The sequence below is a fragment of the Solanum dulcamara genome, chromosome 5, assembly GCF_947179165.1.
Source record: "Solanum dulcamara chromosome 5, daSolDulc1.2, whole genome shotgun sequence".
Classification (NCBI taxonomy): domain Eukaryota; kingdom Viridiplantae; phylum Streptophyta; class Magnoliopsida; order Solanales; family Solanaceae; genus Solanum; species Solanum dulcamara.
Genome location: NC_077241.1, coordinates 10,368,384 through 10,392,159, shown reverse-complemented (window position 1 = coordinate 10,392,159; position 23,776 = coordinate 10,368,384). Strand labels below are relative to the sequence as shown.

Genomic DNA, 23,776 nt, shown 5'->3' with positions numbered 1-23,776 from the left:
TGCCTTTACTTTTCAAGCTTAGTCGGACTATGATGCCTACTGGGTACCTATCGATCCTGCAGCAGTTGATTCGGAGACGGGGTGAGCACATGGCATTTTGTACCATTTCAATTTCCATTTGTACATATTGATTAGTCTATTATATTTTGAGATCGTCCAGTTTCTGTTGTCCACTTTTGGGACTTGTACTCATTTTGTTAGTGGCTCTGTACTTGTGACTTCTACATTCTTGGAGGGATCTTCTTTTATATATATATGTTTTGGGTTTCTTCCACTTATCTATTCTGTTTATCTTAAAATTGTCTATTCTTGTTTAGTTTCTGCCCTTAAACCCATTACTTGTCATTTTGGGTTATGGGTTGGCTTACCTACTGATGGGTTATATAGGTACCATTATGACTCGAGAAATTGAGTCATAATAAGTTTTTATTAGAGTTCCAAGTTCACCGATCTCACTTGTACAAAGCTAACGTCTAGTAGAGTCCTACAGATTGGTGTTGAGACATCTGTGACTTATCTTCGGGAGGCTATAGGATGTCGTTAGGAAAATTTCCTTTGTCTCACTTTCATGCAGCGTGTCTTGTTGGTTTCTAGGAATGTCACTTGTTTTACTCTTTCACAAAATGGCTCGAACGCGAGGCACGACAGTCGGGGATGATATACTCGAGCCAACAAACAGAGCCCCAGTCATGGGCAGAGGCTAACCTAAAGGTCATACGAAGGCTGCAGCATTGGCCCGATACAGAGATGAGGCTCTTGATCCTGAGGTAGAGCGACAGACAGCTTATGTACCTCCAAATAGGTGGGGCCGGGACTAGCCCAACCACCACCTACACCAGCTACCAGACCAGAGGTTTAGGCCATACTCACCCATATCTTTACAGCTATCGGTGAGATGAGACAGACACTAGCTCCAGCTCTAACCCCGGTACCATAGGGTCAACTGTAGCACTAGCCCGAGAGGGCCAACCACTACCTGCTCATGTGGTCGCACAGCCAGTTATAAATGACGGGGTCATGCCACTTCACGAGATAAAGATGCTTGGGGTATTTAGAGGCTTTCACCACCTGTGTTCATTGGAGGGACTGGAGAGGACGCCCATGAGTTCTTGACTACCTGCCAGGAGTAACTTCAGTCCTTAGGCCTCGTGGAGTCAAGAGGAGACAACTTCACAACCGATAGTTTCTTAGGCCCGCCAGACACTAGTGGTGTTCATACTTGCAGTCTAGGCCAGCTAGGTCCCCTCCTATATCTTGGGATGAATTTTTGGGGGCTTTCCTAGCCTGATATATACCACAGAGCGTCAGCGACAGGCTTCATGACCGGTTCTCCAGATTGGAGCAGGGCTTCATAACTGTCTTGGAGTATGAGGTGAGGTTTTATGAGCGATCCATCTATGCCACCATGATTCTACCCACGGAGGAGAAAAGAGTTTGTTGCTTTGTACGTGGGTTGAGATACAAATTAAGAGTTGATATAGAGCATCTGGCTTCATCAGGTCATTTATTTCTTGATATAGTTGACTATGCCCAATTCATGGAGCACATTCACCCGAGGCACAAGGGGGCAGCAGCAAGAGGTCCAAACCTGATGATAGCTACAATGGGCCCCATTTTAGGTCCATAGACTCTTATAATAGACCCTGCCAGAGGTTTCAGCAGGGTCAGTGTAGCCGGCCTATTCAGGTGGCATCATTTGCCTCTGAGGAAAGCTAGCATCAATAGGATGGTCCTAGCATGGGCCATAGCACTAGTGGACCATACTAGCTCCCTTTTTATCATGGTTGGGTAATTATGGTCCATTCAGCTTCAGGGTGGTATGATTATAGGTCACTTGATCATTGGTCCCGAGAGTGCCCTCAGCGTGGGTGAGAGTCGATTGTGCCAGCTCCTCCAGCAATTAGACCACTGACAGCAGTACCTCCTCTAATTAGACATAGAGCTATGGATCAGGATCATTGAGTTGGCCGACAGGGTGCTAGAGGTGGAGCACGGAGAGGCAGGTCATAAGGTAGGTCAAATGCAGTGGTTAGAGGTGCACAAGGCTATTTCTATACGGCTCTAGTAAGAGTTGAGGCTGAGGCATCCAATAATGTCATTAAAGGTACACTTCTATTATGCCACCAACCTGCTATATGTTTATTTGATCTAGGATCGACAAATTCATATGTATCTGTATATTATGTTCCCTGATTGGGTATGAGGTCCGAGTCCTTATTAGAGCCTATTCATATTTCAACCTCGTTGGGTGAGTCTTTAGTAGTGGATTAGGTGTTGCGGTCTTATTTAGTGACTATCTAGGGTTATAATACTAGAGTTGATCTTATTCTACTAGATATGCTAGATTTTGATGTGAATCTGGGCATAGACTGGTTATCCCCTTACCATGCGGTCTTAGATTGCCACGCCAAGACCGTTGCCTTAGCCATGCCTGGCATCCCTCTTGTATTATGGTAGGGTGCCTACAGTCACACACTAATAGGGATTATCTCGTTTATGTGGGCGCGCCTATTGGTTATTTCGGGATGTCTATCTTACTTGACCTATATACATGATTTTAGTAGAGATAGCCCTTCATTTAAATAAGTTCCTATATTACAGATTTTGTGGATGTGTACCCTACGGACCTACCTGGCCTTCCCTAAAGTGTGATATTGACTTTTCCATCGAGTTGGAGCCAGGAACTCGGCCTATTTCTATTCCACCTTATCTGATGGTACTTGTAGAGCTCAAGGATCTTAGTGTTCAACTTGAGGACCTCCTAGGTAAGGGGTTCATCTGTCCGAGTGTATCTCCATGGGTGCTACTATTCTATTTGTTAAGAAGAAATATGGGACTATGAGGATGTACATTGACTATAGGTAATTGGACAAGGTGATGGTGAAGAACCGTTACCCCGTGTCTCACATTGATGACCTGTTTGATCTACTTCAGCATGTCGTAGTATTTTCTAAGATAGAATTGATATTTAGTTACCATCAGTTGAGGATTAGGGAACGAATATCCCTAAGACTACATTTAGGAATCGTGGTGTCCAAGGAGGGAAATATGGTTAATCCAGCGAAGATTGAGGCTATTTGTGATTCGGATAGGCCTACTTCTATTATTGAGATTCACAACTTTTTTTGATTAGCGAGTTACTATAGATGCTTTGTTGAGGGCTTTTCTACTATTGTAGCCCCATTTACTTGGTTAACTCGCTAGGATGTTTTGTTTCTGCTATTGGAGGAGTGTGAGAGGAGCTTTCTGAGGCTCAAGAAGTTGCTTACCACCGCTCCTACACTGACTCTTCCAGTTGAGGGCGGGGACTTCACGTTATTTTGTGATGCATATGTCATTGGTTTGGGTTGTGTATTAATGTAGTAGGGCCGAGTTATTTCTTATGCGTCGAGGAAGATTAAGGTGCATGAGCGCAACTACCCTTCTCATTACTTAGAGTTGGCAGTAGTAGTTTTCGCGCTTAAGATTTTGAGGCACTACCTATATGGAGTTCGTTGTGAGATCTACACTGATCATAAGAGCCTTCAGTACATTATGAACTAGAGGGACCTTAATTTGAGGCACCATCAATGGATTGAGCTCTTGAAGAACTACTTCCTCTCTATTCTCTACCATCTGGGCAAGGCGAATACAATAGAAGATGCCTGACCTGGAAGGAGGTGAGTATGGTAATCTAGCCTTTTTTCTATTTCAGAGCAACCGTTAGCTTTGGGCATCCGTCCTTAGCTAACCGGATAATTTGACTTGACATCTCAAATTCCAGATGAGTATTAGCCCATGTGAGGGTTCAGAAATCTTTGCTAAATCGGATTCATGGTCGTCAGTTTGAGGTTGAGTTGTTGGTGGCACTCAAAGATAGGGTGTTGGCAGGTGATGTTGATCAGGCTACTCTAGATTCAGATGGGTTTTGAGATTCAATGGATGATTGTGCATTCCAAGAGTTGGGGATTTGATACATCTTATCCTTAGTGAGGCCCATGACTTTAAGTATTCCATCCATCCGGGCACAACTAAAATATATCGGGAATTGAGTCAGCACTACTGGTAGAGCGGTATGAGGAGAGATATTGCAGATTATATATCCTATTATTTACATTGTCATTAGGTAAAGGCCGAGCATTTGAGGCCTAGTGGGCAGTTCTAAAGATTGCCCATTCCATAGTGGAAGTGGGAGCTCATCACCATGGACTTCATTATGGGGTTGCCTTAGACTTTCAGAGGTATTGATAGCATTTGGGTCATCGTAGATGGATTGATCAATTCAGGACACTTCTTTTTGATTCATAATACCTTCAGTGCTGAGAGATTGGCTTGTAACTACATTCGGGAGGTAGTTCGTCTCCATGGTATGCCGGTTGCTATCATTTCAGACCAGGGTTCATAGTTCATCTCTAGCTTTTGCAGGGCTTTCCTGGAGGAGTTTGGCACCTGTGTCCACCTCGGCACAGTATTTCACCCACAGATAGATAGCTAGTCAAAGCATACTATTTAGGTCCTTGAGGATATGTTGAGGCCTGTGTTTTAGATTTTGGATGTCAGTAGGACCAGTTCTTGGCTTTGGTGGAGTTTGCGTACAATAATAGTTATCACTCTAGCATTTAGATAGCTCCATTCGAGGCTTTAAATGGTAAGCGTTATCGCTCTCCCATCGGTTGGTTAGAGTCTATAGATCCTAGGCCGTGTGGTACAAATTTACTTCAGAAGGCCTTGGATCAAGTAAGGGTGATTTAGGATAGGCTCAGGATGACTCAGAATAGATATCAGAGTTTTGCGGATCACAAGCATCGACCATTGAGGTTTGCAGTTGGCGACTGGGTATTTCTTCGAGTATCGCCCATAAAGGGTGTGATTAGATTTGGGAGGCGGGGCAAGCCCATCCCTAGGTATATAGGCCTTTTGAGATATTGAGGACAGTTGGCGAGGTTGCCTATGAGTTAGCTTTTCCTCCAACACTATCAACTATCCACCCAATTTTTCATGTTTCAATGTTACGTCGGTATGTTCCAGATAAGCAGCATGTGCTCTAGTATGATTCAGTTGAGTTGGATGGTCGTCTGACCTATGTGGAGGAGCCAGAGATAGCAGACAGCTACGATTGAAATCCATTCCAGTTTTAAGGTCCATTGGAGGCTACCTGAGAGATCGGATAGGAGATGCGGGAGCAGTTCCCCAACTTATTTGAGCCTTCGGGTACTTTTTGACTCTTACTTTTGCAGACGAAAGTCCTTTTTAGTAGTGGATGTTATAATGACCCTCTAGGTCATTTTTCTTTAAAGCCTCCTTTTTTGTTGTTTAAAACATTCATGTAGCGATCCCAAATCATTTATGACTTGCTGGTAATGACTGCTCAGTCACCAAGTCATTCGTTTAGAGTTTAGGCCTGTTTCCCTATTTTGGAGTTTTTATAACTTAAAAAGTTGACTTCGATCATTACTTTAAGTAAAAACCCTCAGAACAGAATTTTAACGATTTAATAAGCTCCAGAATAGCCAAATTAGGCTAGTAACATGGTTAGCACGAGTATTGAGGCAATCAATGTGGGTGTGAGGCCATTTGGTGCTTTATCCTTTAAAATTTGGCCTAAGATTGACTTTGATCAACATTCTTGGAAACCGCACTAGGATAAAAAATCTGTCAGTGTGATTAGTTTTGAAATGTCAATTTTGGTCTAGAACGACCCTTCGTTCACTTTCTGGGACTTCAGGTCTAATCTGGACCCATTGTGAAAGTTGGATAAAAATGGCTCTTGGATGTGGGACCTAATCTTCATCAAAATGACCTCATATGGAAATTTCAACTGCGTAGTTGAGTCCAAAATGCCGAATATAGTAGGGTAGCATATCTATTTTATTTTTTTAGAATTTCCAACGAATCCCGACCACCCCGTCGCAGATTTTAAAATTGGCAAAAAAAAATTAGCTTTTCAGCTGATATATATAGCTGGTGCAGGCCCATGTCAACATCATTTCTCAACTTCAAACCTTCATAACTCTCTCATTCCTAGTCTAATTTTATTGATTCGAAGGTCCATCTTGTGGGGTTTGTTTTGCAAGGAATGCATTGGTGAGCTCGAAAATTGATTTGGGGTCTCCCTTTGAGGTAAATTTTGTGAAATACCTGCTGCCACGAAACTTTTATGAGCTTGATTTTTGGAATTTTTGAGACTTGATATCTGAGCCATTTTAGGTCCGATTTTGGTGATTCTTGGGGCTATCTTAAGTGGATTTTCGATGAGAATGCATTGCCGTGGTTAGAATTTGTATTTGAAGTTTTTTTGGAGGTAAAAATTATGTTTTAACTGCTACCATAGCTTATTTTCTAGCTCAATTTTTGGAAAATTTTGGATGGTGATTTATTTGCCATTTTAGGTCCGAATTTGGTGATTCAAGAGCCTAGATTGTGGGGGTATTTTTCTAAGGATCATCGTGGTGGTTGCTTTCAGCAATTGGGCCCTCGCTTCTAGTAATTTCTTTGTTATAGTTGCTGTCATGTCTCTTCAATGGTGATAAATTTGTGAAATTATTGCATGTGCTTGTTTGGGATGTTTCGAGCCCTAAATTGTGTTCCATTTTGGAATACAAGTTTAGAGTATTTTTTAGGACCTCTTGACAGTGTCAATTTTAGAATTATCAGAGTGGGTCCCACATTTCTTTTTTGACTCCAAAATTAGTCTGTCTCTATTTTTTTTTCTTTAGTGTTTAAAAGACCATAACGACATTGTGATTCTATTTTTGACAATGTGAAAGTGATCCAAAGACGTTCGGAAGGGAAAAACTCTAACAGAGTAGTTTGGAGTGCGCGTGTCTGGCCTATAGGTAGGCTACAATTTCCCTTCCTTTAGATTGAGTTTGAAAATGTGATTGCATGTTGATTAGTTGAAATTTGGGTTGGGTAGCTATTGAGTCATGCATGGGTGTTTAGAATTCATGTTTAAGACTATTTCAGGGATTATCGAATAACTGTGAGCATGCCTTGTACTATTATTTGATCCCCTGTGCTATGTGGAGTGTTTGTATACTATTTATTGGAAGTATTTTAGGCCTTAGCCTAGGTTTGACTAGTGCTTGCCTTAGAACTGTATGATTGGACCCGATAGGTCTTAGTTTTGCCATGACCTCATTTTGATCAACTTAGATCCCTATAAAATGGTATAGCAGACTTGTGTTTTATAGTCTGAGCCTTATCTAGGTGATATGCTTGCTTCGATGATAGTTTAACCTTATATCTTTGATTCTACTATTTTAGAGAGTTACGTCAGCAACATCGGTTTCATTTCGCTATTGGAGGTTAGTTGTGGATTCAGGCTCGGGAATTATATTAATTAGCTAAGTGTGGATGGAGTTCCACGGATGTTATGATTATAGATCGATTGGTACTCCTTTAGCAACTACATTGGCATTTTTTTTGGGCATTCAATTTCATGCTCCAGCCCTGACTAATTGATATTTCAAAGAGCATCCGGATTCAAGCTCCAGCCTCGATCACCCGGATAATCATATAGAGCATTCAGTTGGAGGTCCGTCCTAGGTTACTTGATACTTGCATTTTGTTACTTGGATATTTTTAGAGAGCATTTGCTGCAAGGTAGGGCCTCCATTCAGTCAGATTCTACTGGTGTTGGTTAAGGTTTTGGTTCGGTACACTCCAACTTTGAGTCCTCAAATTCAGTTCTCTTTATTCATAGCTATTCTATGTACTCGTCGAGCTTATGGGGTTCTGTTCGGGTTTTTATTAAACTTGCGCAAGAGTGTACCATCTAGGCTTATGGGGGTCTAGTTAGGTCTATAGTTTACATCAGTTAGTCCTTTATATACTTGTGCGCATCCAATTATTACATTATAGCTTTCCGCTCTTGACCTTTGTTCTGCTCTATTCCTTTTTTTCATATTACTTTTACTTTTAAGCTCAGTCGGCCTATGATGCCTACCGGGTACCTGTTGTTTTGGTACTCATACTATATTCTGCATCTTTTTCGTGATGAAGGTCTGAGTACCAGTGGCCAGCGTTGATATCGAGCTTGGAGCAGTCTGATCGAGAGACGGGATGAGCACATGATGTTTTGTATCATTTCAGTCTCCATCTTTATATATTGACTTGTCTTTTGCATTTTGAGATAGTCCAGTTTCTGTGATCCACTTTTGGTACTTGTACTCATTTTGTTAGTGTCTCTATACTTTGACTTCCAGGTTCTGGGAGAGATCTTCTTTTTTATATATATGCTTGGGGTTGCTTCCGCTTATCTATTCTGTTTATCTTAATATTTCCAATTCTTGTTTAGTTTCTGCCCTCAAACCCATTACTTGTCATTCCGGGTTATGAATTGGCTTACCTACTAGTGGGTTATAGTAGGTGCCATCATGATTCGAGAAATAGGATCGTGACCATTTTTCACACAATCAACAAATTTTAATAGTTCAAAAATTGATATTGTGTAACATAAAAAATTTGTACCAAAGAAATAAGATATTCTTACCAAACAAATATAATGAATCATCAAACTTATCATATATAATTATAGTTATATCTTGTCCTGTGATTATGATGCCGTCAAAATTGAGAGAGGGAAAACATGACAAACTTAAATGCAATTAAATCTGGTAATACATAGATGAAGAAGGAATCAATAAAAGAAAACACTTTTAAATCAACAATTGAACACATACATTCTTAAAATTTATTTGATATTGTCGAATGTCTTAATTTATTATTTGCAAGACCAACTTTTTTTTCTCATTCAATATGAGAAAATAAAAAGATAAGAGTTTTAAAATTTAATTTGTAGAAATGAGGGTTTTGAAACCACAATATATTCATTTTCATCTTTTTTAATGTCTTTCTCATTTTATTATGGTATAATTATCAATCTTTCTTAATGTCTATCTTATTTAATTGCACTTAAAAGTTGATTCACTTTTTGACTTGACACCTTTTCACTTTTACTTTAGTATTTAATATAATATATATGATATTATTTAATATTTAATTAATTAAATACTAAATGATAAAATGGTAATCCAACTTTGCATTTTGAAGCTTTCCATTTTTAATAATATACTACTTAGGTGTATGTGATTTGCACGTATATATCGTGTTAATTAATAATAAATGCATATAACAAGAATAAATAATTGTGTACACGTAATATTATTAAGTACAAAACTTTTTTAAAAAAAATAGAACATTTTAAAATTAAAAGTATACTTAAATGGATACATAGCTGTTATGGACAAGAGGGAATATGGGGCATCCAGGCCAAGCAAGCATCTTGGCTAGTACAAAGAATTCTCAAGGCTCACAAGCACCTACAAACTGCTGTATATAGTGAACACACTCTAATGTAAATGAAACAATACTCTATTAAAAATTTATATGGGAAGATGAGGGGGGACAGGGTGAAAGTGGACTGGAGAAAGCTAGTCTGGACAAATTATGGAGCTCCTAAATGGAACTTCATGTTGTATATTGCTCTCAACAGGAGACTCTTAACAAAAGACAGACTAGCAAATAGGGGGATAGTAACCAGCATGACCTGTTCCTTGTGTCAAGGGGAGGATGAGGATATTGATCACTTGTTCTTTAAATGCTCAGTCACTGCTGGAGTATGGACCAAGTTGTTAACATGGCAGGGAATACAAAGATCATTTTTCAATTGGAAGGAAAAAATACAACACATGAAAGGCAGGTGTAGTATAACACAGGTATACAGGATGACATTGGTTGGAGCCATTTATCACTTGTGGATAGAGTGCAACTACAGAATTTTCCAACATAAACAGAGGACTGAGGAGATCATCCTTAGACAAATCATACTAGAGGTGCATGGTAGAGGATCCCACCAGGTTAGATTAAGTAGCAGTCTACAAGAACTAAATGTCTATCATTAGCAAAGTTGTAGTAGAGGAAGTAGATAAATTTTGTTTTTATGATCTTTAGCAAGACTTGGGACTGATATGTCCAAGTCTGCTTATTTTGATGTTTGTAACGATCATTTTGGTAAATAAAATATTTTACTTACCAAAAAAAGTATACTTAAAACATGATAATTTATGATCACAATATATAATAAGTAAACACTAATAATTAAAGAGTAACAATTAAATATAGTGAGAATAATTGTGTCATTGATATCAAAAGTCAAAGAGTTACCTTATTTATTACGAAGTCAGAAATTAGATACAGACAAAAGTCAAAAATTTGTGGGGTATCAATACTAAAGTCAGAAATTATGCTAGCAAAATTTCAGTTATTTCAAAGTTCTTCCATCTTACAAATAACTAAAGATTTAATAGTTGTAATTTTAATTAATTTCAAGGCTTATATATTAGAATAAAAATTAACTGATAATTATTTGAGTAAATAATAATTTTGTCTATTATAAAGTAAAAGGTTCAATCAATATTTTTAAGAACTGCTTTTAAAATAATATAGATATATAGATAGGTAGATAAGCTCTCTATTCAAGGAATTGAGGTCACATTAAATCACTAAATTAAAAATTCATTTGTTTGCACTTAATAAATGTTTTAATTTTTATTAAGTGTGTTTATTTTTCTAATTTTACAACCACTTAATGGGTATGAGTAGGTCCAAATAATTAAGATCTATAACAAAGTTTTAAGATCATTAAAATGTGTATTTAAGAATTTCTACAAAGATGACAATTTACTACTATTAATTCCATCTACCTTCACCCACCACCCACAACCATCATTTCAACTACAACTATCACTACTTACCATCCGCAACCACCATTCAACAACAACTACCACACCACCCACCATCCACAACCACCGTCCTCAGCACAACAATAACCACCACTACCGCTAATCACCATAACCAATCGCCATCACTATTAGCCATCATTTGCATCACTCTCAACTATTATTATATCCGTTAATTATTACCGATTATTGCCACCATTAGTCAACATTATATATTGCTAACCACCATCTTCATTCACCACAATGATTAGTTATGAGTATCATTCCACTACTACTTATCATCCATCACTATCACTAACCATAAATAATCACAATTGTCAACCACTATACTACAAGAGACTACCCACAACCATATCATTAGTCAACACCATCCCAAATTGACACACATAATCATCATTTTTAGTCTTCACCACCAATTGTCATATAAATATTTTGAAATATTTTATTGATATATATATTCGATCAATTAGTATTTTATGTGAATTTTATATTTTTAATTTTTCAAACAAAGACAATTTTTATACATTCACGTGTTGAGAAAACAAACAATCTTAATTATTTAGCATTCAAATTTTAATACAACATCTTAGTAATAAAATGTGCATTCAGATTCAGACATCTAAATTTTAATGCACATCTTATACTAAGATGTACAATTAGATTTAAATGTTTTAATCTTAATAAAAATAAATGAAGCCTAAACATAATTATTGCTAAATTGGCAATAAAATGGTGGTCAATAAAATGTGTTTCAAACTCAATAAATTAAAAGATTATACCACTGTTGAAAGTGATAATTAGTGTTTTTACGTAAACTCATAACAACCTCCCAACCCTAATTAATAAAATTCTATTCTTACAAAAAATAAAAAGACCTTTAAGAATTCAAACACCAACACATAATATAAGCTGATTAAAAATATTGAAATATAGAGAATGGTGAACAAATAACCAGAAGCATCACCGCCACAAAAATGATGAAATTTGAGAAGTGTGGAATGAGGATCTGACAATATGAAGAATTATCTCAGGATTTATCAATTACTAATTTTAAAACTTTTATTGTATATTTTTTTCTTATCATATTTTTTAAAGTTTCTAAATTTTTTAAAATACATTTTCTTTTATCCATATATTTTAGAATTTCTTAACTTTTAAAATAGACTTTTTTATCAAATATTTTAAAATACTTTAATTATTAATTCTCCTAATAACTCTTATCAAATATTTTAGAATTCCTTAATTTTTTGCTAGATTCTTACTGGTGCAAGATCCCTTCTTGATTACGTTCACCCAAATCCTAAATACAGATTAAGACAATTCTAAACTTATTCCAATAATGGATGGACTTTATTAATTAAAAATATATACTCCCTCGTATCATCATATGGTTAGCGATGCCTATTTAAATTTTAAATAGCATACAACAACAACAACAACCCAGTGAAATCCCACATCGTGGGGTCTGGGGAGGGTAGAGTGTACGCAGACCTGACTCCTACCAATGTAGGACGGCTGTTTCCGAAAGACCCTCGACTCAATAAAAGCATAGAAAAAGGTCAGACAAGAATATTAGAATAAATAAGTAGATGACGAAAACGGTCCAAACAATATTATAATCAAAGCACAAAAACAGTAGATATTATTATTGGATAATAACATAAATACCATAAATAGCATACATCAGAGTACAAGAAATCATAGTGCGTTAATACGCCTACGAATAAGGGAGAATAAAACCATTATGTACTAGCCTTCTACCCTAATGTGTGTCCTCCACACCCTCCTATCTAGGGTCATGTCCTCGGTAAGTCGTAAATGCGCCATGTCCTGTCTGATCACCTCTCCCCAATATTTCTTCGGCCTACCCCTACCTCTTCTGAAATAATCCATGGCCAGCCTCTCACATCTCCGCACTGGTGCATCTGGGACTCTCCTCTTCACATGTCCAAACCATCTCAGTCGCGTTTCCCACATCTTGTCTTCCACCGAGGCCACTCCTACCTTTTCTCGAATAGCCTCATTTCTAATCTTGTCACTCCTGGTATGCCCACACATCCATCTCAACATTCTCATCTCGGCAACTTTCATCCTTTGCACGTGGGAGACCTTAACTGGCCAACACTCCGCCCCATACAACATAGCTAGTTTAACGACCACTTTGTAGAACTTGCCCTTAAGTTGTGGTGGCACCTTCTTGTCACATAACACACCGGAGGCGAGCCTCCATTTCATCCATCCTGCCCCAATACGGTGTGTGACATCCTCGTCGATCTCTCCGCTGTCTTGCATGATAGAACCAAGGTACTTAAAACTACTTCTCTTTTGGATGGCTTGGTCCCCGAGCCTAACTTCCGTGCCAACCTCTTGAGGTGTCTCACTGAACTTGCACTCTAGGTACTCTGTCTTGGTCCTACTCAGCTTAAACCCCTTAGACTCCAAGGTGCGTCTCCAATCTTCCAGCTTAGCGTTAAATTTTAAATAGCATCTTTATATAAATTCAAAATTATATTAGGAGATGACAAATTTTCTTATATTTATTAAGATTTAAATCAATTAAAATTTATTTATTTTATTCATTCCTTGTTTGATCAAATAACAAAGTTTATCAACTTTGTCTACACTTAGGAGTCGTTTGATGTGAGGTACAAGGTATAATAATATAAGGGATAAAATGCAGGACTATTTATCATGCGTTTGGTTGGAGGTATTAGGCAGTCCTAAGATTATTTATCCCACCATTTATACCTTTGTGATGGGATAAGTTATCCCATATACTTGGTGGAATAACTTATACCAGAATAACTTATCGCGAGATAACTTGTTCCCAGCCAAACGACCCCTTAATAATATAAGTACACGTTAATATATCAAAAAATAATTCTTCTTGCGGTAAAATATTTCTTTCACCAATTGTAATTGAATCTAAATCATAAATATTAGGGCTTTTAACATAGTTCAAATAAAAAAAAATCAAGAAGCAAAATTTTATCAATTATAAAGTACTAAATTATTTAGGAGTTCTTGCATCTTACAAATTCATTTTAAATTTTAAATAGTCTCCTTATATAAATTCAAGACTATATTAGGAGTTCTTACCTATTACAAATAAGTAAAGATTTTAATAGTTATAAATTTAATTAATTTTAAAATCTTAAATATTAGAATAACAATTAAGTGACAATTATTTAGAGGAAAATGATGAAAAGACGATTTTGTCTAAAGCGGAGTCTTTTAATACAACAACAACAACCCAGTGAAATCCCACAACGTGGGTCTGGGGAGGGTAAAGTGTACGCAGACCTTACTCCTACCAAGGTAGGACGGCTGTTTCCGGGAGACCCTCGGCTCATTAGAAGCATAAAAAGAAGTCAGATAAGGCTAAGAAGTTCAAAGTGATATGAGAAAGAAAATAACAAATAACGCAAATAACGAAAGCAACACAGATAAAATTGTAACACCCCGAAAATTTTTTCGCAAAGACTCGAACACTTCTCCACGTGTGGGTAGACTCGAACCGAAGGACTTGTAATTTTATATATGAGATAGGATTAATTACTAAGTATTTCAAGTGTGTTATATGTGTTTAGGGGTCATAAGGGATCTCTAACACCAAGTCGAGTCCAAAGATTTCCAATCGAGTAAGTTTTCGGATGAGTTAGTATAAGGGTCAACTTCAAATGACCATATATCCTATAATATAATGAACTGGGTGGACCACAATCTACCAAATTAAAGATCTTTGAGTCTTCTTTCCAACACCACCAAGATTGCAATTTTTGAAGTTCAGAGTCAAAAGTTATGACCATTTTACTACAGACTAGTACTGCAGGAATTTTTGTCCTGGGCGACCACTGCAGGAATTTTAGGCTTGGCGCTCCAGTGGCGCCCGGCGCCACTATAGCGCCAGAAAACAGCCTCAGTAGTTTGGTCCTTGGCGCGATGTGCCACTATTAGATGTGCAGGGTTTTAAGCCTATTTTGGCTTGGCGCTGCAGTGGCGCGACGCGCCACTATAGCGTCAACAAGATTTTTGCCCAATTTTCCAGATTTTTGAAGAGGGGCAACTTGGACTTTTTCTCTAATTATATATACCCTCACTTGGAACGTTTTGGGATCATTTTTCATCCTCCTCACCTCCCAAAAACCCTAATGTTCATCCCCTTTTCTCTTCCAAACATCTCCAACAAGAATTTGCCCTCAAAAGCTCAAGGATTCAAGCTTCCCATTGAAGACCCAACAATAAGGTTTCTTCAAAATCTACTCTAAGGTATGTAAGGCTAACCTAAAATATTGATTGAGTTCTTCCATATGCCCATAGATGTGTTAGATAGAAGTCGTGAAAGATTTGAACCTTTTATGAAGATTTTTCTTGGAATTTTCCTAAACTCTAGAATATTTTTATGTACTAGAAATTGATTGGCGATTTTCATGACTTAAATTCTTGAATAGTTATATTTCATATTATTAACTACAAATGAATTTTTGTATATAAATTCATATGTATTGATGGTGTTCTTGAGTTGAGTTTTGTTGAGAGTATGGATTCATGTATTCATTCACATGAACCCAAGATGAGATTTCTTTGGGTCATAATTTGTCTTGAGTCTGAGATGGATGGTTTGTGTATATGTGATGATTGGAATGAAAAGAAGGAATTAGAATAGTTATGAATGTGAATGGCATAAAAAGAATTGAAACATTGATAGAGCTAGAATGTCACTTTTGTTTCTATAAATGGAATGTAGAATTAAATAAGGATTTTAGAGTAGATGTTTGATGATGATGTGATGATGATGTTTGATGATGATGTGAATGATGATATTTGAGGATGATGCAATGATGATGTTTGATGATGATGTGAATGATGATATTTGATGATGATGTGAATGAAGAGGTTATGTTGATGAGAATGTTGTGTGATGAAGTAGATTGGAGTCTAATGTGATGATGTGATATGTGATTTGCATAATTCTGATTTGATTGGAGTCTTATGAGCATTTTGAAAATAAATGATCTGAGAAGGAGTTTTAAATAAATGATTGTGAGCATTTTTTCATAAACTATTTATACACTATTTTGAGTTTTAAAGAATGATTATTTTCATCTATGATTTAAAAAGAGTTTAAGCATGAGTTGAGTTTGAGAAGTCTTTTAATTATTTTTTAACATGAGTATTTGGAGTATATATGAGTTGAGCATTTTTACTTTAAAATGTCAATTTTTGAGATTGAGTTGAGATTGTATAGATTTTAAAGAAAAGAGTTTGATGATTTGAGATGAGTCGATTTGAAAGAAGGTCCAATGAGGTCAGATTTGATTGAGTTTTGAAAAGAGTCCAATGAGACTAAATGAGTTGATTTGAAAGAGTCCGATGAGACTAAATGAGTATTTTGAGTATTTTACTCACTTGATAGATATGAGCATATTGAGTCTTGGGAGGAGTATCGAGCACCGAATTGGGTAAGAGTATAGTTCATACTCGAACCAATAAACTACGTCGCCAAACGTAGGAGGGGATGGAACCGTTAAAGTCGGATGCTTCCCCAAAATTATTGTCCTGACATTATAGGACTTGGTTGGATTGGATCCATGATTGGTTGATTCGTCCATACCCTGGCAAGGTATGAACGGACGTGGCAACAACGTCGGTTTGTTGTATTATCACTCGCTCATATGGTGATGGTTGTCGGTTAGAGAAACTCCCAAATTGAGTGGATTGTGCATGATATGATTGGTTTGATTGTGATTATAGATGATTGAGTTGAATCGTAAAACATTGCATAATTTAATTTTCATATTTATTGAGTTGAGTCCTTTGAGTTGATTGTTGAGTTGATTGTATATGATCGGATTGGATTAGATGATATGTGATTGGATTGTGTATGATTGAATCGGATTAGATGATGTGTGATGGATTGGATTAGGTGATATGTGATTAGGTTGAATAGAATGGTATGTGATTGGATCGGATCGGATTGTATATGATTGGGGTTGGATCGGATCGTATATGACCGGATCGAACCGATTGTATATGATTGGATTTGAACTGTATTGTACATGATTGGATTGGATTGGATTGTATGGTGTGTGATTGGTCTTTGTCTAAAATGTATTCTTACTTTAGACTTATGATACTTTGATTGAGTCTCTCTTATCTTTCTGATTTGAGATATTTGAACTGATGTTATTCTTCCTTGAGGTATGTTTCATTCTGCCATATTACATACTCATACATTCTATGTACTGAAGTCCATTTGGACCTGCATCGTTTCATGATGCAGCGACAGGTTTAAGAGATCGTCAATAGGAGCACCATTGAGGATCTATTCACACTCAGCGTATTGGTGAGTCCTCCCCTACATTCGGAGGACACTGCTTATGTTATTCTTGCGTCGAGTTAGCTTTTTATTTTTTATTTTGATTTGAGGTAGCCATGAACATGTCATTGGCACCAATTAGATAGTAGTGACAGAGGCTTCATAGACTAGATAGTGATGGATCGATTGAATATTTTATTTCCTTGAAATTATTCTTGTCAAACTATTTTAATGACAAAGATTGAAGTTTGATTTGTTGGCCCATGGCCTTTCTTTCTTGAGTTAGATTATTGATTTGGGATTTGTCCACCAAATATTCTCTTTATTTTAAGTCTTCCGCTGATTGAATGAATAAATGGATGTGTGATCAGGCTATGTGGTTCGCTTGGGAGCTAGAAATGGTTCCTGAGTGCCGGTCACATCTAGGGTACCCTCTCGGGGTGTGATAAAAATAAAGTAATCAAAGTACATAAAGTAATAGAGAGATAATAACATAAGTCAGAGCACAAGAAATTATAGTGCGCTAATGCGCCTACTAATACGGAAGAATAACGAGACTATGTACTAGCCTTTTACCCTAATATGGGTCCTCCACACCCTCTTATCTAAGATTATGTCCTCGGTAAGCTGTAACTGTGCCATGTCCTGTCTAATCACCTCTCCCCAATATTTCTTCGGCCTACCCCTATCTTTTCTGAAACCATCCATGGCCAACCTCTCACACCTCCGCACTGAGGCATCTGTGTCTCTCCTCTTCACATGCCCAAACCATCTCATTCGCAATTCCCGCATCTTGTCTTCCACCTAGACCACTCCTACCTTGTCCCGAATAGCCTCATTTCTAATCCTGTCACTCCTGGTATGCCCACACATCCATCTCAACAACATTTCTAAGGGTCTTCATGCTTTTAATATAGTATAGATAGATATAGATGATAATGTTTAGTATTAGATCTTGAAAATGATTTAAAAAATAAGTAATAAATGATAAGAGTAAAACATGAAAAAAATAATTATTTTTTCTTGAAATGTTAAAAGTAACAAGTAACATTGAAAATCTATTTTTGAAATAGTGTACAAGTCAAAGTGTAAGGAAGAAGTAATAGATAGATGCATTTAATTCATAATTTTAAGATACAATTACTGTAGATGGTCATTCGATCATTTTAATTACCAAACAAATGGTCATTCGATGTATATTCATGTATATTCGGTGTATATTTCATGTATAGAGTATATCATAATGTATATTCAATGATAGTTCATGCATAAGTAATCTATATTGTATACTCAGTGAATACTTTCTATAACTTTTGGCAAGTTATATTGTATAGTCATTGTATATTTCCTATGATTTTGGTTGTTTTTTTATGTAAATAAAACATGGTTATATTTGTTGTAGGCTAATTAGTTTATTATATATATTTAAAAGTGTCCCTAATTTTAATTCATTATTGAAAGACACGATGGAGTGACAATTGAAAGGCGAAAGTTAATTGTTAAACTACCATTATTATTCATACAAATTACAACCAAGCACACATGTTAGTGCCAATCGCTCTTCTAATATAGTAGAAAAATGTCGTCAACGAGTTTTTTTGGAGATTGCCCTTTCCTCATTTTAATAACCAAACAACGTAGTATAAACTTATGCTAATACTCCTCTCTAACCGACAACCAAACAACCTTTATGGTGTAAGTTGGAGCACGATTTAGACGGGTTTTTTAGTTTAGAATTTTATTATCAGAAAGTACCATCAGAGCCAACCCAATCTTATGGTGCTTCGTGCTATCAATGATTGGATCTAAGTGGGTCCTTCCACTATTTTGCCTTTGAGAAGGGTCGCCCACCTGGGAAGGGGAGTGACTAGGTTTACTTTTCATTGAGCGAGAAGTGCACCTAACCACATACCCACTCAGACTCCTACTGTATTGGAATCCTTTTACTGTTGCCACTCCCCTGACGGGTAGTGAGCGGTGCAAGCGAGCCTCTAAACATCAGGAAGAGAAGAAAGTTGAGCTGGATGATGAATTAAAGCTTTCTATCTCTCAATCAAACAATGTAAGGCATCAATTTGATCAAGAATAGTTCTTTTTGAAGCCTAGTCAGGTTTCGGACTACAAAGAATCAGATGATGAAATAAAATATAGACATGACTTTAATCATATTATTCCTCAACTGCTAGATAAGTAGCAACACCAATGGGGTATTAATATATGAAATTATAACAACTCCAAACAGATATATGAAAATGGAACTAAGCCCACAACAATTTAATTCAATTTTCAAAAGAGGATTATCAAAAGAAAATGCAAGAGTGAAGAGACATACGACATGTTGAATATTGATCGAAGAGAATGACATCATCATAATAGTTGTAGATATACAAACAATTTTTTAAAAAACCTACCTAACCAACATTCCTGTACCATCTACTCTTAATGGGTGTAACAATGTTGTCCAAGAGAAGATAGTAACAACAAAACATCAATGCCTCTATCATCCTAAACCATGCTTTTCTCCAACAACGATTGAAGTAGAGCGCTGTAGCTAATCCCAACAATATCGCTCCATAAGACACAACAAACCCAATGTAAAAACACTGAATATCCTCCAAGTCTGATGATTCCTCACCTCCATCAATCTTGGACGTATTTGACGATTTAGGACTACCACAGTTGTTGTCTAATGGATAGCCACAAAGAAGAGGATTTCCTTCATAGCTGCTTTTGTCAAAAGTTGAAAATTGAACTTTAAAATCAGGCACTGCACCTGATAAGTTATTGTATGCAACAGTGAATATTGCCAAAGCATTTAGCTCAAGTAGACCAACAGGAATGCTCCCATTCAATCTGTTGTGGGAAAGGTCTAAACTCTCGATTTCCTGTAGATTGGAGAAGGTATTTGGTATTCTTCCGGTGAGATGGTTGTGGGATAGATTCAAGGCATGTCGGTATGCTGAAAGTGGTTCCCACATGTGCACCAAGTTTTAGAACCTCAAGAGATGAAATCCAACATAAAGATGATATTAAAACTTTAGGATGGATGGGATTAAATTGCAAATCGACTACTTTCAGGTTGGGAAGCTTCCTTAGTTTACTGAACCCTGGATAACAAAATCAGACATGTTAGTAGTGTATATATATCACAGAAGTCTCTCATGAATACAAGATTGATCAGACCTTCATTCTTTGTCCACCCTATAATATTTCTGGAAGACAATAAAAGAACTTGCAGTGACTTAAATGGAAGAAAGAAAGAGGCGTTAAATCTCCAACCATCCTCTGATCCAAGCCTTGTTTCGAGATTGAGTTCGATAACTCTACCTGATGCTAAGCTACATTTTACCCTATTCCAAAAACAACAATCTGTAAAACCATTGGCATTATAGCCTGCCCAATCAACCAACAATTCGCCATTCGAACTCATTCTGTTTGCCTGCAGCTCCAAGAGAGCACTTCTCTCTTCCTCCCAACAACCATTGGCCACAATTACCATCACAAAAAACATCAACAACAAAAATTTAGAGTTCCACATCCCCATTATTCCTCTACTTTCTTTTCTGGTTCTCTTATTTGCTAGCTAGCTAAACGAATGTTTATATAGGAATTATACAGAGCTATAACTTACGGGTTCAATACAACTCAACAGCTTTGACTTAAATTCTGTTTTTGCGCTTAAAACGTCATTTAATATGAATAATTTATTTTTTTTATCAAGAATCGCTTTTCTAAAATGAAAGTTCAAATAATCAATCAACTGAGCTATCAAAATTCTAGTTCCGCCTTGACTACATCACATCTAAACAATAAAATAAAAGTATGAAAATAAGATTCCAAGATGACTTGAAAGGTAAAAGTAAGCGTGTTCATGTTTGGTTGGATAAAAGTATGAAAATAAGCTATTTCGAAATTGTAGTGTAATTTTTATTTTTTTATTAAAACTGGAATGATAATTTTAAGATAACAAAATTTGAAATAATTACACAATTTGACATGTTTATTTGGCTATGTAATTACTTGGTTAGTAGTAAGAGTGTTCAGGTTTGTGAAAAACTAAATCAAACCTAACCAATTAAAAAAACTGACATTTAATTTGATTTCGTTTTAAATTTTAAAAAATCGACAATAATTAATTTGATTTATTTTTTACTAAAAAAGGAGAACCTAAAAATTCAAAGTTTGATTCTCCATTGCCCATGTAGTTTCGCAATTTTAAAAACCCTTGTTAAAAAAACACTTGTAACATTAAACTCGTGACCCTTTCTTTAAAAAGTGGATCTTGTAATCCGTGCTAGAGTCACGATTTTTATTAAGATAATTTAAAATATGAAGAAGTATAAACACAAACTAATAGAAGAGTATTCAACATACGCTATATATATTTAAAAATAATTTTTACCATGTATAATATAATAGAAATTATCAAATATCCCGATCTAAATTACGGGATCATACGGGCAATTACCCTATTTTTAACTAGATAGGCGAACTCTTACCATCCAACGTAACCAAGGATATGCGAAAATATCAGTTGCAGATCGCTTAATAAATACAGGTACATTTTTAATGTCAAAATTTACAAAACCCATAAAATTAAAAAGTAAAGAAAATCGACTATTATTGTATCGAGAGGAATCCTCTCTTAGGTGCATAGTCTAAGTTTGCCCTTTCTTGTAAATGGAGATAAGTCAAATGGCAATAGTAGGCTATTCAACTTATGACCCACCGTATTTTCGGAGGTAAGATTTATGTCTCCCTCCATGTACTTTTATTTTGCTATATTATGTTAAGGCTTGGGGGTGTTCGGCTCAACCCCTGACCGCTACGAGGGGTGAGATCCTTGGGTAAGGTCCGTTTTAAAAAAAAATCGACTACACAACTCTCAAGACCTAGTCCAGGCATGTACAAGAGCTCTATATAGAATAAGACAAAAAAAGACACAACTTCCGTCAGAAAATGAGGTGCGAAAGTTGAGGATGAATATTCACCGCTGCACATAAGGGACTTTTTAGTCAACCTGCAGCACATTTACATCTCACAAGGATGTAGCAAGAGTAGTATTAATACATCACACATAATGGTAAGAAGCATCGATCGATATATCAAGGTTAAAGCACGCAACATAACATAGATATCATAAGCTCAACATGAAAATCCTATACTCCAATCATCCTCATTCATCAAAATATAACATTCCACCCCGCAAACCCTTATTTTATGAGACAAGTGTATTATTGACTAGCCCCATCTACTATATTACCATACATGCAACACATGGAAATAATTCCCCAATCCACAAGTATAACCACCACATAATAGGTCGTATTAGATAACATGTCACACAACCATCAAGTATCACAATGTATCGATATCACATAACTCAGAAAACTCAATAATATCTCACACAATAATAGTAAAGTGTACACACACTCTTAGGGTATCATTTATGCACAATAATTGTGATCTGCAGGCGATCGACTTCGTTCCATATATTTTACCGTTGTGGTACCTACTCCACAATAATGATAACCATAGTATTTGTACTAGTGCGATACCCGATATATATATATATATATATGTCACAAAGAATTCAATAATTTCATCAAGTGATACCATGCAATCTTAAGCATCCAAATCTATATCACCAAGTTCAATCATATTCAAAGACCAATCAACAAACATTCAGCTTAAAAGTATACATGAATTTAAGTCAAGTCTAACTCCAATAAACTCCACGAATTCCTCTTCCCTTATCATGATCAATAGCCTAGCAAAAACTAAGTATCCAACAATCCAATTACATTTCTTTCACCCAATTTTCATGTTTTATCATCATGCCGGCAGACCTAATCATGATTCTCCCATCAAATCTATATCATGTTCACATTTTCTAATCATAGTCTACTACTAATAAACCACATCCTACCTGGACGCCAAGTTACTACTATGGAGTGCACAAATTCTTATCCCTTGGTACCTTTCAAGCGAGATTGGACAAGAATTTTGCGAAGATAGAGTTTGAAGACACATTTCTTGAGATTCTTGCCTCCCTATTATCAAGGTTTTCTCTTAAGAATAACCTTAGAGAGTTTATAGGAGAAGGCACCCCTTTTTGAATTTGGACTGAAAAGAAAAAGGGTAAAATTCATTAGGGCCACTGTTCAATGTCGTTATGGCAGCCCAAGGACCACTACAGAGGTCCCTGCTATAGAGGCCTAAGGATTATTATGGCATTCCAAGGCATTCTTATTCGTAATAAGATATTGGCTACAACTGAAAAGGTCTTATCAATAAATATTTTATATTCCCTCCCTGAATTTCCCCTCGCAAGAGATTATTTTTTTTTCAAGGCAGGGTAGAACCCGCCTTAACTTGACTAGATAGATCAAGTTTTAGACTTAGGTATTGTATTGCAGATATTTTAAAAAATGATGGGATGGATCATTATATTAGATATCAATTTATTAATCATTCATCCCCGAACGACATCACATAGGGATTGAAATTTCACCTACATCGGGTTCCTATGATAACTTCACGATATGCAAAATAGGAGAAATCTTTAGGGCAATTGAAAATATTTTGCCTGAAAATTTTGGCGGGTCGGTGCTATAGAGGCCAGGGAAGTGGGCTTCATTCTCCATTTTTTCCAATTCTCTCGCGCGAATAGATCTCTATTGCAATTTTTCCTCTTCCAATGGTATTTTCTAAGGTAAATCTCTACTTCATCCTC

The 23,776-nt window shown here is 36.5% G+C and overlaps 2 protein-coding genes across 3 annotated transcripts; both read right to left on the bottom strand.

Moving 5' to 3' along the window:
* Positions 1 to 12,147: 12,147 nt before the first annotated feature.
* Positions 12,148 to 13,185, bottom strand: LOC129890416 (uncharacterized). The gene has a single exon (XM_055965973.1). The coding sequence runs from the start codon at positions 13,011 to 13,013 to the stop codon at positions 12,471 to 12,473; it is 543 nt and encodes a 180-aa protein (XP_055821948.1). The 5' UTR covers positions 13,014 to 13,185; the 3' UTR covers positions 12,148 to 12,470.
* A 6,084-nt stretch (positions 13,186 to 19,269) lies between these two features.
* On the bottom strand, positions 19,270 to 23,344 carry LOC129890415 (receptor-like protein 56). Of its 2 annotated transcripts, none has more exons than XM_055965971.1 (2): positions 22,970 to 23,344; positions 19,270 to 20,147 (listed from the first exon to the last, which is right to left on the bottom strand). In XM_055965971.1, the coding sequence occupies exon 2, from the start codon at positions 20,016 to 20,018 to the stop codon at positions 19,452 to 19,454; it is 567 nt and encodes a 188-aa protein (XP_055821946.1). In that variant the 5' UTR covers positions 20,019 to 20,147; positions 22,970 to 23,344; the 3' UTR covers positions 19,270 to 19,451. The 2 variants fall into 2 exon arrangements, with proteins under 2 accessions (XP_055821946.1, XP_055821945.1); XM_055965970.1 differs by lacking the exon at positions 22,970 to 23,344 and adding an exon at positions 20,224 to 21,135 and having other exon boundaries at positions 19,282 to 20,147.
* Between the last annotated feature and the right edge of the window lie 432 nt (positions 23,345 to 23,776).